Raw genomic sequence first — 17,491 nt, forward strand, 5'->3', positions numbered from 1 at the left:
ATTTTTTGTATTTTTTTAGTAGAGACGGGGTTTCACCGTGCTGACCAGGATGGTCTTGATCTCTTGACCTCGTGATCCAGCCGCCTCGGCCTCCCAAAGTGCTGGGATTACAGGCTTGAGCCACCGCGCCCGGCCACACATAATAACATTCTATACATACATAATTTATTTCAGACTTGGTTCTACATCTTAAAGAGTTTCTTTTCTACCGCTTCAGAGTATCTCATTGTATGACTGTACTATACAGCTGACCCTTGAACAGCACGGGTTTGAACTGCTCAGGTCCACTTATATGGAGATTTCATTCTGCCTCTGCCACCCCTGAGGCAGCAAGACCTCCTCCTCTTCAGCCTACTCAATGTGAAGATGATGAGGATGAAGACCCTTATGATGAACCGCTTCTGCATAACGCACAGTAAAAAATATTTTCTCCTTTATGATCTGCTTAATAACATTCTTTTCTCTACCTTACTTTATTGTAAGAATACAGCGTGTAATATATACAACATATAAAATGTATATTAACCAACTGTTTATATGATCAGCAAGGCTTCCAGTCAACATTAGGCTAATAATGAAGTTTTCAGAGTAAAAAATTATATGTAAGGACAAGCATAGTGGCGTGCCTGTAATCCCAGCTACCTGTAAGACTGAAGCAGGAGTATCACTTGATCCCAGCCTGAAAAACACAAGGCCTTGTCTCAAATAAAAAAAATAATTTCAGCTGGGTGGGGTGGGGCTCACATAATCCCAACACTTTGGGAGGCCTAGATGGGAGGATTACTGGAATCTAGGAATTCAAGACCAGCCTGGGCAACATAGTAAGATATCTCTACAAAAAATAAACAAAATTAGCCAGGTGTGGTGGTGTGTACCTATAGTCCCAGCTACTTGGGAGGCTGAGGCAGGAGGATTGCTTGCGCCTAGAAGACAGAGGTTGTAGTGAACCTAAATTGTGCCACTGCACTCCAGGTGACAGAGTGAGACCCTGCCTCCAATAATTTCGAAAAAGAAAATTTATCTGGGCCAGGTGTAGTGCCTCAGGCCTGTAATCCCAGCACTGTGGGAGGCCAAGGTAGGTGGATCACATGAGTCCAGGAGTTTGAGATCAGCCTGGCCAACATGGTGAAACCCTGTCTCTACTAAAAATATAAAAATTAGCCGGACATGGTGGTGTGTGCCTGTAATCCCAGCTACTCAAGAGGCTGAGGCAGGAGAATTCGTTGAACCCGGGAGGTGGAGGTTGCAGTGATCTAAGATTGCGCTGATGCACGCCAGCCTGGGCAAAAGAGCCAGACTCTGCCTCATGAAAAGAAAAAAAAATTATCTAAATTTTAAAAGCAGAAGATTGCCAAAGGGAAAAAAAAAAATTATATGTGGATTTTCAGCTGTACAGGTGTCGGCTTCCCTAATGCCTGCCTTGTTCAAGGGCGAATTGTAATTCATATAACCACTCCAACACCGATGAACATTTAGGTTATTTCCAATATTTTGATAGTTCAAAGTTGTAATTAGTAACCTTAAACATGTGTCATCTCATATGTGTGCGTATACCTGTTGGGTAACTTTCTAGAAATGGAATTGCTTAACCGGACTTACATCTTCTGCTTTTCTTTCATCTGTTCCCTGCATTGTCACTTTGCCTCACCTTCTGCTGACTCTGGCTTTTGTCAGAGTGGGATTATGTTTTTTTACAGCTTACTGTCATTTTAATAAGGTTTGGGAAAGACAGAAATTAGATGGCTCTGTTCAATTAACACATTTAACCAGAAATTGCTGAAGGCCTCTCTGTGAGAGTGTTTAGAGAAATTTTGGTTAACATTTTATCTACAGATTGGCTTACAAGGTAGTCTAATAATATGTTCTATTCAAATTCCTTTTCGGTCTCTGGAACACCTTTAAGTTGAAGGGGATAAGACACAAGGTTCAGACTGGAGGTCCCCAGGAGCTCAGATAGGTATACAGCAATTCCTATCCTTCTTGGTTGACCTAACAACCTAATTAGTTACAACCTAAAAGACAACTGAAACATCTTGATGGGTGTGGCGTAGACAAGGAAGTTTTCTAAACAAACCAAAAACACAAGGGCCTTAAGGCAGTGTGAAGGACGTCTGTTGCTTTTTGGCTCACTAGAATTTATTCTTTCTTCTAATAACACTTCAGTTTATTTGGATGAGATATCCTACCCATGGTGTAGTCTTAAAATTCATTTCTAGCTGCTCTTGGATTTGCTTTTCTCTTTCCTTGCCATAATTACCCTTTATTTGGTTTTATTGCATCAACCTCCAAAAGAATTGAAAATAATTGGGGTCCATCCTTTTCTAGCTCTTCACCTTGAAACAAATTCCAAAGCTTCACCATTACGTATTACGTTAAGCATGGCTATAGCACAGCTTCTTTCAGGTTAAAATCTTCTTTCCCTAGTTTACCAAGGATTTTTACCAGAAAGCATGCTGAATTTTGTCAACGCTCTTTCACCATCTATTAAGATATGCTTTTACCCATTTAATATAAAGAACTTCATGTTTACTAACATTGTAGCACTCTTGCATTCCTGAGATAAACCCCGACTTGGTCATCGTTTTATCTTTTAGATTTCACTTGCCATTTTATTTGAGTTTTCAATTGGTATTAAGAGGGCTGTAGATTACCCCACTCCAACCTTATGGTCCATCCTCATCATTTTTTTTTTTTTGAGGCAAGGTTTCACTGTTGTTCCCCAGTCTGGAATGCAAAGGTGCAATCTTGGCTCACTGGAACCTCTATCTCCCGGATTTAAGCCATTCTCCTGCCTCAGCTTCCCAAGTAGCTGGGATTACAGGCACCCACCATCATGCCTAGCTAATTTTATAGTTTTAGTAGAGACAGAGTTTCACCATGTTGGTCAGGCTGGTCGTGAACTCCTGACCTCAGTTGATCCACTCGCCCTGGCCTCCCAAAGCACTGAAATTACAGGTACCAGACTGGTCCGTCTTCAATATCTTGATGTTATGCTAGCCTTGTAAAACATACTGACAAATTAGTTGTCTAATCCAGGCTTCACACATACTGTTTTTCCAACTGATTCTCATCCACTTGCCATTTCCTTAAGGAAGCTCAACTGCATCTCATTAAATCAACTTCAAAGAACTTGTTCTAACTGGCCAGGCTTGATTAATTCCCTGACCCCTTCTCCAAGGCATTTTCATTGACTTTTTTTTTTTTTTGGAGACAGAGCCTCACTCTGTCACCCAGGCTAGAGGGCAGTGGTGCAATCTAGGCTCACTGCAACCTCTGCCTTCCAGATTCAAGCAATTCTTGTGCCTCAGCCTCCTGAAGACCTGGGACTACAGGTGTGTGCCATTATGCCCAGCTAATCTTTGTATTTTTAGTAGACACAGCGTTTTGCCATGTCAGCCAGGCTGGTCTCGAACTCCTGGCCTCAAGTGATCTGCCTACCTCGGCCTCCCAAAGTGCAGGATTACAGGCGTAAGCCATCACACCCAGCTGTTATACTTAATATTTGATACCTAACTAAAAATGAGACTCATCTTCCACAGGAAATTCCTACAAATTCTCCATCACTAGCATCACTTTCCAGACTAGAAGCTTAAAATACATCCCCCAATCACCCACTACATGACCCCTAGGCAAGTACTAATCTCCTTTCTCATTATACTTTGTAGTTTTGTAATTTTAACTAAATGAAAGCATAAAGTATGTATGTACCTGGCTTCTTTCACACATTGAGATTCATCCATTTTTTGTTCCCTTTTTATCGCTATAGTATTCCATTGAATGGTTCTACCATAATTTATCCACTCAGTTACCAATGGATATTTTGGCTGTTACAAATAAAGCTATGAAAATGTATGAACTAGTCTTCAGGTGGACGTAAGCTTTTGTTTCTCTTGGGTAAATACCCAGGGGTGGAATGGCTGAGTCATATAAAACGTGTGTGTAACCTTTAAGGAATCATTCAATTTCTCTACAGCAGTTGTTGCATTTAACATTGCTACCACCATTGCGGGGTTTCAGATGCTTCACATCCTTAACACTCAATATAGTTGTTTTCATTTTTCCAAATTAAAACAATTTTGATAGGTATATAGCAGTATCTGGTTGTCATTTAATTTGCACTTCCTTAATAACTATAACACTGAGCATGCACTTACTTGCCATCTCATATATATCCTTTGATGAAGTGTGCAAATCTTTTCCCCATTTAAAAAATTAAGTCATCTAGTATTGAGTTGTAAGAGTTCTTTACAGATACAAATCCTTTGTTGGCTCCTTCTGCAAGTATGTTCCCCATCTGCTCTTGCCTTTTCATTTGTCTTTCAAAAGGTTTTCAAAATCTATGAAGTTTACACTTTTTTGTGTGTCCTATTTGAGAACTCGTTGCTAAACCCAAAGCCACTAAGAACTTGCCTATATATACTTCTAGAAGTTTTATGGTTTTAGCAACTACGTTTTTTTTTTTTTTTTTTTTTTTCCAAGAAAACTTTATTAGCTTTAGTCTCCACTCTTTTAAATGTGCTCTAGGTACAAAATAAACATTACATATGTATAAGATCAGTCTTTCCAACTTTAGAATGTATAAATAAGAATGACAATTTTTAAATAAAGTACTTTAGTCACAATCACACAAAACTACCTTCTAAGGAAATACCAGTGAGGTAGTTAAATTTGTGCTTTCAGCTCTGAAGAATTAAAATGAATTCATCCTTTCTGCTTTTAATGAAAAATAATACATACCCTTGGAAACAGCATAAACATTGTTATAGTAGTCTAGCACCTAAATGAAAATGTGGACTGAGTTACGATTTACTATAATAACTTAAGAAGCCTTTGAAAATTAGCAATGGATCAAAGTATTTACATAAATTCAAGGCTTTTTCTTAGGATGAAAGGTAACACAGTTCCTTAACCTCTTTTAAAAGAAACTTTGAAATTAAACCTTATGGTCACAACTAGTCAAGATTTTCATTCAAAAATGTTGCTTAAATATCAAATTTCACAGATGCTATGTCCATTTTCTTCATAATCTTCTCATTACCACCATATCTTCAAAATCATTCTCTGATATCAATTTTCCACCTTCCCAGACATAAGTAATAGGGTTTTCAGGCAGCACAACAGAAACATCATAATCTGTTGGAGTAAGATATCAAACTTCTGAGTAAACCCGATCCCTAAATCCTCGGAAAAGGGAGTTTCCTCCTGTCAAGACAATGTTCTTAAAAAAAAATTCAGCTGCATTTCTTCAGGTAGATTCTGAATTGAATAGACAATACCTTCTGGAATTCCCATTTCTTGAAAGCCTATAACAGGATTAAAGAGTATTTCTGGAACAGCAAATCTCATTGGCCAGACGAAGAGTTTGTTCCCCAAATTTATATTTTCCACTCAACACCATCTCTTCCCTTGGCTTAGAGAAGCCCTTTTTAATTGTACTGAAGTCAGGCAAGACATAGTCTATCATTACTGTATTTTCTTCTCTTTTCAACTTTGCAATATCCATGTCTCTATCAAAAATCCTGAGATAATACAACTTCTTTCATTTGATTAATCACACGTGTTTCATCCATGCCATGTAGCTGCCGAATAATTGCTTCTTTTTTCCTTTTGCTTCTACAATAAGGAACTATATGTATAAAGGAATATCCACTATCAACAATGACACAGCACAATTCATAAGGATTACCTCGGAAATATCTATGTGTACTGAGAGCCCCAGCATTTTCTTTTAATACTGCTTGGAACTGGTATTCTTCAAATAGAATTTCATTTATTGATTCTTGAAGTATGGTTCAGTGATAATAATATTAGTATCTAAAAAATCAACTCTACTTTGTTACCCGATACATTTCTTTTCCAAAAAGGTAATCCCAAACTTGTCTTTGAACATTCCAATTCACCAAGAAGCCCTTTTGAAAAGGAAGGATGGAGAAGAGTCCAGAAGGGTCTTTTATTTCATCTGTCTGGTTCGCAGTAAAAGTGTTAAGGCGTACTGATTTTGACCGGATCTGACAATTAGGAATGACCGACACATTCTCATGGCTGTAACCAATTTTGGTGTTGTAAGCTCCGTTATCCAGCACTAAGGTCGTCATCTCAGCACCAACCACACCGCAGCTGCCACTGTTTTCCCTTTCCGACCCCTCTGCTCCTACATTAGTTTTTAAATTCCCTTCAATTCCCTCTCCCTTTGCTCCTCACCATCAAATCCTGGCATGTTACAGAAATATTATTTGCCAAGTCATCCTATTCTACTTACCTGTTTTCTTTCTTAAGCATTCCAAAGGCCTCTCAGCTGATTCTCCTTTTGCCCCAATCCAGAATATTCTTCAATTCCTTTTTTAAGATTAAGTTACCTATTTTTTAATTCTATCTTTAGGCTAGTGACCCACACTTGAAACATACAGAGCCACACTAACGTTAATTGCCACTAGCTTCCTGTAGTGACTTAAAGTTCTGTAATTTTCAGGAATATGTTTTTTTTTTTTTTTTTTCCATTGAACTTTTACCCATTCTCCACTTTGTTTCTCTAGGATTATCACCATCACCCATCATTTTAAGCTTCCAAGAAGAGTGTGATCCTGCCAGCCAGTTGAGCCTCACGCTGGCTAATCACATTCACTTGAAAAGCTTTTGGAAAACAGATTCATGCTCCATTCCAAAAACTACTTGTTATTACCAACAGTGCCTACAGTGAGCTTGAGGTACAACCAAGTTTGGGAGTTAAAGCCTCAGCTAACTCAGTCTAAATACTGTTAAGTTCATTTTCTCCTTGTTTCCTCCAAGGTAGTTAGCAATTGAATAGAAAGAGAACAACATAAAAGCATAGAAATAGACAAATTTTCTACACAGACTCCTTATATTTTTCTAAGTTGTACACAATGTTCAATAGGAGTTTAAAGTTTATTTAGTCATATGCATAAGTCATGTCTGACAACTGAGAAAATCCTATTTACATAAAGCATCGTAGATTAAAAATACATAGTATTTGTACTTTAATACAATAGGGTCCCAGGATTCAAACAAGGAAGCTTGATTCCAGAGTTGGCATTAGGTAGTTACGTACTTTGCTACAAAGAACTAGTGGAGGTAAACTTTGGCAGTAAAATTCTCAACAGTCAAATATTAATGCATTTCATATACATGGCTTTGCATCTGTAGAGGAAGATACAATTCCTTCAGCACAAGTGCCAATTTCTGAGTCTTCCACTTCAGAATCCTCACCAGTTTCTTCTTCAGAATCAAATTCCTGACTATCCAGTGATTCCAAGTTATCCAGAGGTTCACCATTCAGTCTCTTTTAAAGAATAAACCAATATAATTTATTGTAAAAATGTTAAAACCTAAGTTGATTAGCATACTGATATAGCTATAATGAGATTTTTTTCATCTTGCCCCTCAATAAATTCACTTATAAACAGCGTTATATCAAAGTCTCTACCATGCTAGATCACAGTCAGCAAAGTCAAAGTGTTTAATAATTTGCCTTTTTTTTTTTTAAAGCACTGAAATGATTTCAGAGTATAATTTAAAATAGTTACTTCCCCAAGCAGCTGCAGGGACAACTAGGTGTTCTACATTTCCAGTCAGCTGTAGACCAATACTTTTAAGGCAGTTAAGAGAGCTACTACACTATTTCCAAATGAAAATTTCAAACATGAATTCTATCATGGATCTCAAATGTAAGGTAACAATTCAGCTATGTGAAAAGTTTTGATTCAAATACTTTCTTCCTATCAGCAAGACCAATTTTTTGCAAACATGAATAAATAAATCTTAAAACCTTTTTAAGGGCAAGTCTGGTAAAACAATACTCATCAGGCTAATTCTTACAAACACATTAGCCTCTTACAAAATTCTTTAGTCAGATAAAACCTCCAAACTTATTTAGCAGACAAATTAGCAATTTTATAAATGACAGTCATGTCAAGCTGGCATTAAAACTACCTAAAAATGTGTCAACTATTAAATAATTTTCTATATTTTCCAGGCGTAAGTTAATTGCTTTTACTAAACTTTTATTCTCTGCAAGTACTCCTTGCAACTGTCCATCTATTATAGCTCATTTAATTCTCATAATAGGCCTATAAAGTAGTCACCATTACTCTCACTTTATAGATGAGGAAAATAAAGCCCTGACAGGATAAACCCATTCTACCCAGCAAACTTAATGGTGCCAGAGAGAAAATTAAGTCTCAAATCCAGGAAATCTGATTCCAGAGCCCAAACCCTTCAAAGTGGTCACACTTTACTATCTCAGCTTTACGGAAAAACACGTAAATGTGAACCAGGTAACTGTTACATTACCTACCTCTATTAGCTCTGCCATATACTGTACATGTTCTGCTACTTCTGCCAACTCTTTATTCTCCTTTTTCAGGCGGGCGATTTCATTGTCCTTTTGTTCAATTTCTTTATGAAGCTATATTACATAAATAAAGTTCAGTATTCTATAGATTTGCTATGCTATAAATCAAATTGCAGGCCTACAAGTATATAACGTAGAGGAGATGCAGCATAGATCTGACTCTCAACAGGATTCATTTTGTATGATAATTCCATCAAGAGCTGCCTTTTTACTTAAACTTTTCTTAAGCCAGTATTACAGCTAGTTCTTGTTGCTCTAATATGCTAAGCAGCAAGAGTAAAACAATCCTGGAACTTAAAAAAAGATACGAATTATACTCAATACATACTTTTTCATTTTCCTTAAGTGCTTCATACAGCGCCTTCCTCCGTTTTTCTGCCACTTCTTTCCAATATTGAGAAGATGGATTTTCTAAAATAATGTTTTACATATAACTTTAAAAAAACATTACTGTCAAAACCCAGTAATTTCTCCTGTTTCAAAAAAATTTCTAATCTTAGTACCCCCCATATTGTTTAGTAATATTCATTTTCAAAAGATTAACGTTAGAAAATAAAATCAATATTATTCTATTTTCCCCAACATTTCAAAGATTTCAATCCTTCAGAAGAATTACAACAGAAGTACAATACATATATATCTTCCAAGTAGATTATTAAAAATTTTTGCAACACATTTTTTGTGAGGTTGTGTCTTTTTTATTTAATATTGACGTTTTTACAAAGTACAGATCAATTTTGTACACTGTCCTTAATTTTTTATTTGTCTCCATGATCAGATTCAAACTAAACATTTTTGGCAGGAATATCATATAAGTATGTTGTATCCTCAGTGTACCATCAAGAAGCACACGCCAACTTGTCATGATACTGGAGATGTTAAATTTGATCATTTGGTTAAGATGCTATCCACCAGATTTCTGCCTTATAAAGATAACTTTTTCCCTTAGTAATTAACTAATGATCTGTAGAGTAAAATATCTGAGACCATGTCAATATCCTGTCGTCCAACAACTTTTTACTTTTTAATTTAAGTTTCATTCCACTGATGATTGGCATTTCTGGCTTGTATCTATTACTTCTACGGCGGATGGAAAACCAATTTTTCACTTATGAAATTCCTTCTACATGTACTAGTTAGCATTATTCTGTAAATAAAAACTTTTCCTGCCCCAATTTAAAAGAAAATTTATCAGTATGGACTCATATGTCCTTTTTTCCTCAATGTATTATAATCCATTCTTGTCATTATTCATTTTGATGCTCAAATTTTTTCAACTGCAGTCCATGAGAATCCTTCCAAGATGATGTGTGTTCTTTCAACATGTCCATCCGTTTTTGAGTACTTCCTTATTTTCTGTCACAATATAATCCATGATCACCTAAAGTTTCCCTGCCCCTGACCTGGAATCAGCAATTTCTCCAAGGAACTTTAGTGAAGATTAGTGTTTACAAACCAAGAACTGGATACAGGGTATGCTCCTTGCTACAGAAGTGTAGTTTGTTGCTACTTATTTAGGGGCAGTGCTAGGAAATGTAATGCTCTGTAAAAAAAAATCAGTTTATACTGATATCCCCAATTCCAATGTAACAACATAATTCTTCCTTTCCTTCTCCCATTCCATATTTGTACTTCCATTTACCACATTATGGACCTGGCTCCCAACAGCACCAACATGTTATTCACTTGTTCAATCCTAAAATGTAACTTTTTTTTTTTTTTCCTTCCAAAATTACACCAATACCATTGCCAAGGAATATAATAAAGTTCAAACAACAAATGTGACAAAGTTCAGGATTTCTTTGCAGTTCTTTCAATTCTTAACATATATCCCACTGAGGGTTACAGGGATTATTGTTTTTCACCTGTGGTTATATTAGCAATATGATTGATATATCATTATTTGTTCTGATATTTAACTTTCGCAGTTTACTTTAACCAATCGGCGATTTAATTTTAACCTAATCAAGATATGAGTATCACAAATCCTCTCTTTAATCTACAGGGTTTTTGTTTTTCTTTTTGAAATAGAGTCTCACTCTGTTGCCAGGTGCCAGGCTGGAGTGCAGTGGCCAATCTCGGCTCACTGCAACCTCCGCCTCTCAGGTTCAGGCAATTCTCCTGCCTCAGCCTACCGAGTAGCTGGGACTACACGCGTGCACCACCACGCCCAGCTAATTTGGGTATTTTTTTAGTAGAGACGGGGCTTTACCATGTTGGCCAAGATGGTCTCAATCTCCTGACCTCGTGATCCACCTGCCTCAGCCTCCCAAAGTGCTCGGATTACAGGCATGAGCCACTTTTCCAGCCTATTCATCCATATTTTTATTGGTTTTTTTATGTCACACACTCGAATATTCAAATTCCTTTCATACCTCAAACTCATTCTCTAAACATTTTTCTTCTAAAAAGCCTATTTCCAAGTCTTATAAACCCCTTACAAGGCAATCCAATATCAGAGCTGTCATATTAATAACTATCCTTTCCCCCCAACTTTTTTTTTTTCTTCAGAGAATGGATCTTGACCTGTCACCCAGGCTGGAATGCAGTGTCGCTACAATAGCTCAATGTGGCAGCAAACTCCTAGGCTCACATGATGCTCCTGACTCAGCCTTCTGAGTAGTAAGAATACAAGCACAAACCACCATGCTCGGCTAATTTTTTCACAGACAGCATCTCACTGTATTGTCCAGGCTAGCCTCAAACTTCTAGACTCAGGCCAACTTCCTGCCTCAGCCTCACAGCGTGCTGGGATTACAGGCATGAATGAGCCACTATACCGGGCCTCCTTTTTCTTAACACTTCGTCCCCACATAGATCTTGTCAAACAAACCGTCACACACAAAAACATTTACAGTGTCACTGTATTTACAATAATAAAAGTTCTAAATCATTGAAAACATACAAGTATGTTTATATCTAACGGTATCCCTAGATTAAGGTAATCAGCAGAATTCATAACAGTATTAACAAATTCTTCCTTATATCATAATTTAAAACTTTAAGACAAAAGTTATCTATTTTTTCATACCTTTAATCATAAGATCAAATGACTCCTGGGTGATTCCTCCAAGACTTTTATTTTCACTAGATTCTGGGACAATAACCCCAGGGCTGGAAGTTGCAGATGTTAACTGATCATTCCGATGTTTCCTTTTGGACAAGCCTGTGGACAACTATAATGAAAACACTTAACTGTATTTACTTTGATTTAATTAACAAGAAACTAGGTGGTTTTTCATTTATGTATTTAAAAAAGAAAATGCGTATCTTATCTTTTTGGTATCTCTGAATCTTTAAAAAAGTTATACAATTAAAAATTCTACCAAAATGCATACTAACATTTTAGGAATTTTATTTGCAACAACTATTTTGGATTAGACTATGGTCTACAGCTTAGCTGAAATTATTTATTATTATTTTTTAAAATTTTTAATTTTTATTTTTGTTGAGACAGAGTCTCTGTCACCCAGGCTGGAGTACAGTGGTGCAATCTCAGCTCACTGCAACATCCACCTATCAGATGTAAGTGATTCTCCTGCCTCAGCCTCCCTAGTAGCTGAGATTACAGGTTTGTGCCACCATGCCCAGCTAATTTTTTTGTACCTAGTAGACACAGGGTTTCACCATGTTGGCCAGACAGGTCTTGAATTCCTGGCCTCAAGTGATCCACTGACTTCAGCCTCCCAAAGTGTTGAAATTAACAGCTGTGAGCCACCATGCCCAGCCCTGAAATTATTACTATTATTATTTTGAGACAGGGTCTCACTTTGTCACACAGGCTGTTGCTCAGTGGTGCAAACATGGCTCATTGCAGCCTCAACCTCCTAGGCTAAAGCAATTCTCCCGCCTCAGACCCCCAAGTAGCTGGGACTATAGGCGTGTGCCACCACGCCTGCCTGATTTTTGTATTTTTTATAATATGGGGTTTTGCGATGTCGCCCAGACTGGTCTCAAACTCCTGAGCTCAAGCGATCCAACCACCTCGGTCTCCCAAAATGCTGGGATTATAGGCATCAGCCACCATGCCTAGCCTAAAGTTATTTTTATTGTGTTTAAACATTGTATTTAAATTCAGTACCACAGAAAGGTAATATTTTCATTCTGCCAAAGTCTAAAAATGCTTATCCATGATGGCATTGTTTACACACATGGGTAAAGAATCTAATACTTTATTCTAAAAGTATCAAACATTACTTCTATAGGAGCATTCATAATTTACTCCATCATTCCAGTATTACAGGTATTCATTGCAATTTTAAATTTTTTTTGAGACAGAGTCTTGCTTTGTTGCCCAGGCTGCAGGCTGGAGTGCAGTGGTGCAATCTCTGCTTACTGCAACCTCTGCCTCCTGGGTTCAAGTGATTCTCCTGTCTCAGCCTCCCAAGTAGCTGGGATTACAAGCACACACCACCATGCCCAGCTAATTTTGTATTTTTAGTTGAGGCAGGGTTTCACCATGTTTGCCAGGCTGGTCTCAAGCTTCTGACCTCACGTGATCTGCCCACCTCAGCCTCCTAGAGTGCTTGGATTACAGGCGTGACCCACCACGCACGGTGAACTTCTTAAATTGAACAATTTTTTAAAAAATCACTTATTTGGGGAACATATATAATTGTTATTCGCAAATTATTTCCAAATTTCAACAGTTTACGTGTTTTTGACCAACAAAAAGCAGAAATGTTTTTATGCAGACATTGTATCACCAGTACCCCATTTTAGCCATATAGCACATACCTCATTTTCTCTTCCAACAAGAGATCCAGATGCTGAAGGCTGAATCATCTTCAGAGTCCTTCTCGGGACAGAACTATTCTGAAAGTTAAGATAATTCACCATCTGGTTACTGAGTTGCATATGGTTATTTAGTTACTGCACTGCTATATGGTTACATAGGTTACTGAGTTTCTATATAGTTACTCTTAATCCTTCTGTAATTTGGGGTGGGGAAGAAACAATAAGAACACAAACATCTGGTCTGCTATATAATTTTATAAGGTTACCTATGAACAAGACACTGGTTTAGTCAACTGGCAAACTTGTTATTTCCAAAAATTATAATAAAGTTTGAAGAATCCTTAAGAATGAATCATATTGCCGGGCGCGGTGGCTCATGCCTGTAATCCCAGCATTTTGGGAGGCTGAGGCGGGTGGATCACAAGGTCGAGAGATCGAGACCATCCTAGTCAACATGGTGAAACCCCGTCTCTACTAAAACTACAAAAAATTAGCTGGGCATGGTGGCACGTGCCTGTAATCCCAGCTACTCGGGAGGCTGAGGCAGGAGAATTGCCTGAACCCAGGAGGCGGAGGCTGTGGTGAGCCGAGATCGCGCCATTGCACTCCAGCCTGGGTAACAAGAGCGAAACTCTGTCTCAAAAAAAAAAAAGAATGAATCATATTACCCAAACTAGACACAAATACAAGTAACTTCTCTCATTTCAATGTATGCTCTTGCTGTGGTCATTTTGTTAATCATAGCTAGTTAAAACACATGTAACAAAATTCCTCAGCTCTTTGTAAAATCATCCACACAAAAACTAAAATCTTACAGGTACTCTTTTATAAAACCAAACACTGTAACTTTATGGTATGAATTCACAAAACAGGTAAACTGGGAGAAAAAATCATTTATACTGCAAAATATGTCTTCCCCTAATCAAAATCAGACCTCCTTAAATCATGACTATCCCCTAAATACTTACAAGTACTCACTAAAAGCACATAATTTTCCAGAATATACTTTACAGAAAACAAAGTACATGTGTAATAGACATCTCCCCGCAAGCATGACCTGATAGCAGAAGCAGTTCTGCTTCAAGCCCATTCACTAGAAGGTGGCTAAAATGTCAGTGCCTGAGGCATACTAAAATACTCACTCTAAAATGCCCAAAAAGTATTGTTTTGGTGAAAATATTGCCTTCCTTGTAATATGTAAATTACTTCCTTTATATGTCATGATCTGAAAGCTCTTATTTTCGCAAAATATCATTAGTTATACTGCCACCATGGGATAGCAAACAATGGTGAATACTTAAACAAGGTTACAAGAACATGATACCATACCAGCGTGAGAAAGTTACTGATATCACACAGTACTTCACATGACAAGAGTTCACCTTTCCCACGGTAAAGTTTCTACTGCTGATTATTATCTCACCATTTAACTGAAGGACACATGCCAGCTACTGTGAGAACAAATATTACACCAACATTTCACATATAATTTAGATTATAGATTAGTCAACAGTCTCCAGACAAATAAAAGAAAATGTAACGCTGGAACCTTAATAATAAGAGGTGTTAATTTATTTAAATACTGGCTGTTAATAATGGTCAAAGAAGCCAGCTAAGTTACTGCTACAAAAAAAAAAAAGACCCTTTCCAAGATTTAACTTCTATTTATATAAGCTTTATAGACTTTGGCCTAAAACAATGTAATATTACTATTATTATTTTCTGTATATATATTATACATTGGAATAATAGACTTTATTTTTTTTTTTAAGTAGAGACAGGATTTCACCATGTTGGCCAGGATAGTCTTGATCTCCTGACCTCGTGATCAGTCTGCCTCGGCCTCCCAAAGTGCTGGGATTACAGGAGTGAGCCATTGCGCCTGGCCGAAATAATAGACTCTTAAAGCCAAAAAGTTTCCTGTATGTTAATGGGTCTTAATCTTTTTGGAAAACTGTTTAATATTCTGTGAATCCTCTCCCCCTAAAAAATTCATATAAAAGAACATTCACACTGAATTTTGCATACAACTCGCAAAGATCTAGTTCTAGTCTAGTTCCTCAATGTACAGATGAGTAACCAGAGGCTGAAATGCTAACTAACCCACCCAAGGTCTCAGTTTCGGAGGTAGAGCCAAAATCAAACAGAACCTAGTACCTTTATATTCAAGAGAGTTTTATCATAGCTAGTAAACACAAGACTTTTTAAAAATGTAATCTGCTGGAAGTATATAAATTATTTGGCTGTGATTTGCTTCAAAATAATTCATTAAGGGAAAGGTGGAGTAAATAAGGACATAGATGAAACCAGATTGGCCATATAGTGTTAATTGCTGAAGTCGGGGAAGTAAATTATTGTAATCCTGACTCTACTTCTAAATATTTCAAAAATTTCATAACAAAAATTATAAACGATCACACCCAAAGCACAGTGGGAAGATGTCATCATCCTAAATGGAAGCTAATGGAATCAAATTTACCAACTGTCAATGTGAACTATTATTCAAGAAAAATAACGTAAGAATCCTAAGAAAAGCAAGGCAAATAAATAACCCATCAAAAGGTACTTGCTTATACTTATCAATGGCTTTTAAGTACTCGATTTAGTTTAATATTAATTAATTTTTTTTTTTTTTTAAGATACAGGGTCTTACTCTGTCACCCAGGCTGGAATACAGTGAAGCAATCACAACTTTCCCAAGCCGAAACTACTAAGCTTAAGCAATTCCTCCCACCTCAGCCTCCCAAGTAGCTGGGATTTCAAGTGGGTGCCACCATACCCAGCTAATTATGGTTTTTTAGAAACAGGGTCTCCCTTTGTTGCCCAGGCTGGTCTCAAATTTCTGAGCCCAATCAATCCCCCTACTTCAGCCTCCCAAGCAGCTGGGATCACAGGCTTGAGCTACCATGGGCATCTGGTTCTTTATTTAAACCCACAAATTGATAGTTTTCCTGAAGATGTGGTCCAATTCCCAGGGTATTCATATAGTTTAAGTTGTGTGGAAGGACCTAGTTAAACTGTAAATTCATTTAGAACCATACATATGAGCCTAGTCAAAATTACAAACTCAAAACTAAAGAAATTCTGTCCTGTTGTCATAAGAATAAATACTTGGAATAAGATTTCCAGTGAGAGTACCATACAGGGATTCTAATAGTACTGCAAATCCAATAGGGTAGATGGTAATGAATATGGTATACTCTCTCTCTCTTTTTTTTTTTTTAAAGATGGATTTTCACCATGATGGCCAGGCTGGTCTTGAACTCCTGACCTCAGGTGATCTACCCACCTCGGCCTCCCAAAGTGCTAGGATTACAGGTGTGAGCCACCATGCCCGGCCAAAAATGGTACACTTTCGAAAAATGTGCAATATAATGCAAAACACGTCTGTAGTCAAAGACATTTAATTCTGAAGATACACACAAGGGATTTTAATAAAATCATTTCACGAAATACAAGCACAGAAACAAAGCAGTAATAATCTTATACATAAAAATCCTAAAAATACTTTTGGAATCTTCACAGAGATAATACAAAAAGAAAAGAAAATCCTGAAGAATCTACTAAAAGACAATTAGAACTAATAAACGACTTCAGTAAGGTTTCAGGACACAAAATCAAGATACAAAAGTCAATTATTTTTCTATACAGTAGCAATGATCAAATGAGAATGAAATTAAAGAAACATACTCACAATAACCCCAAAAAGAATACTTAGGGAAAAATTTAACATATATACAGTGTAAAATTCATGCTTTGAAAACTACAAAATACCGTCAAAAGACCAAAAGAAGAGACATTTCATATTCTTGAGTCAGACTTAATATTCAACCATAATTAATTTTTTTAAAACGTTCTCTATTGTTACTCATCCTCTGACTACTCAAGGCTTCCAGAAATTATAGCCAGGCAAAATTTGGCTAAATGATATCAAAATACTTTTAACCCCATGCTTTCTACAAAAAAAATTAAAGTTATTCAATCACATACCTTTATATTCTCTTTGATTTCTTCTTGTTTCTGCTTCATACTGGGATTCATTGTGTAGATGGTGAAGCACAGAATACTAGCAATTAAAAAACAATACGGTTTGCAACGCTGAAGGTGAAGTCTACATTTGTTTAAAATATAATCATAAAAATCATACTATTGTACAGTAGAACTATTATTTTTTTCTCACTTAATCCAAACTCAGCCCTGTTGATGACTAAGGTGACTAATGTTAATGACTCTTGATATCTAATTATATATATATATGCACATAATTATGTCTGAAAAAAATGAAACTAATGTATTTTAAACAAATTTTAAAAATTGGTTTAAAATTTCTAAACATGTCCTAGATTAAATACAGGGCTCTCAAAGACCTGAGAAATAGTAACCAGA

At 36.8% G+C, this 17,491-nt stretch overlaps 1 protein-coding gene and 1 pseudogene across 3 annotated transcripts in view; both read right to left on the reverse strand.

Annotated features, from left to right (window-relative positions):
- Positions 1 to 4,989: 4,989 nt before the first annotated feature.
- LOC108287083 lies at positions 4,990 to 6,739 on the reverse strand (annotated as a pseudogene).
- A 101-nt stretch (positions 6,740 to 6,840) lies between these two features.
- GMNN (geminin DNA replication inhibitor) overlaps positions 6,841 to 17,491 on the reverse strand; it is a 12,942-nt gene continuing 2,291 nt past the window's right edge. For 2 of the 3 annotated variants that reach the window (XM_017505234.2, XM_017505233.2), the window contains exons 2-7: positions 17,096 to 17,171; positions 13,106 to 13,183; positions 11,400 to 11,544; positions 8,697 to 8,779; positions 8,312 to 8,422; positions 6,841 to 7,297 (exon numbers count right to left, since the gene is read on the reverse strand). In XM_017505234.2, coding sequence (XP_017360723.1) covers positions 7,136 to 7,297; positions 8,312 to 8,422; positions 8,697 to 8,779; positions 11,400 to 11,544; positions 13,106 to 13,183; positions 17,096 to 17,146 — 630 coding nt within the window. In that variant the 5' untranslated portion in view covers positions 17,147 to 17,171 and the 3' untranslated portion in view covers positions 6,841 to 7,135. Of the gene's footprint in view, positions 7,298 to 8,311; positions 8,423 to 8,696; positions 8,780 to 11,399; positions 11,545 to 13,105; positions 13,184 to 17,095; positions 17,175 to 17,491 lie in introns of all 3 variants that reach the window. The other variant, XM_037730198.1, reaches the window with a different exon arrangement.

The sequence above is a fragment of the Cebus imitator genome, unplaced genomic scaffold (genome assembly GCF_001604975.1).
Source record: "Cebus imitator isolate Cc_AM_T3 unplaced genomic scaffold, Cebus_imitator-1.0 Scaffold335, whole genome shotgun sequence".
Taxonomy (NCBI): Eukaryota; Metazoa; Chordata; class Mammalia; order Primates; family Cebidae; genus Cebus; species Cebus imitator.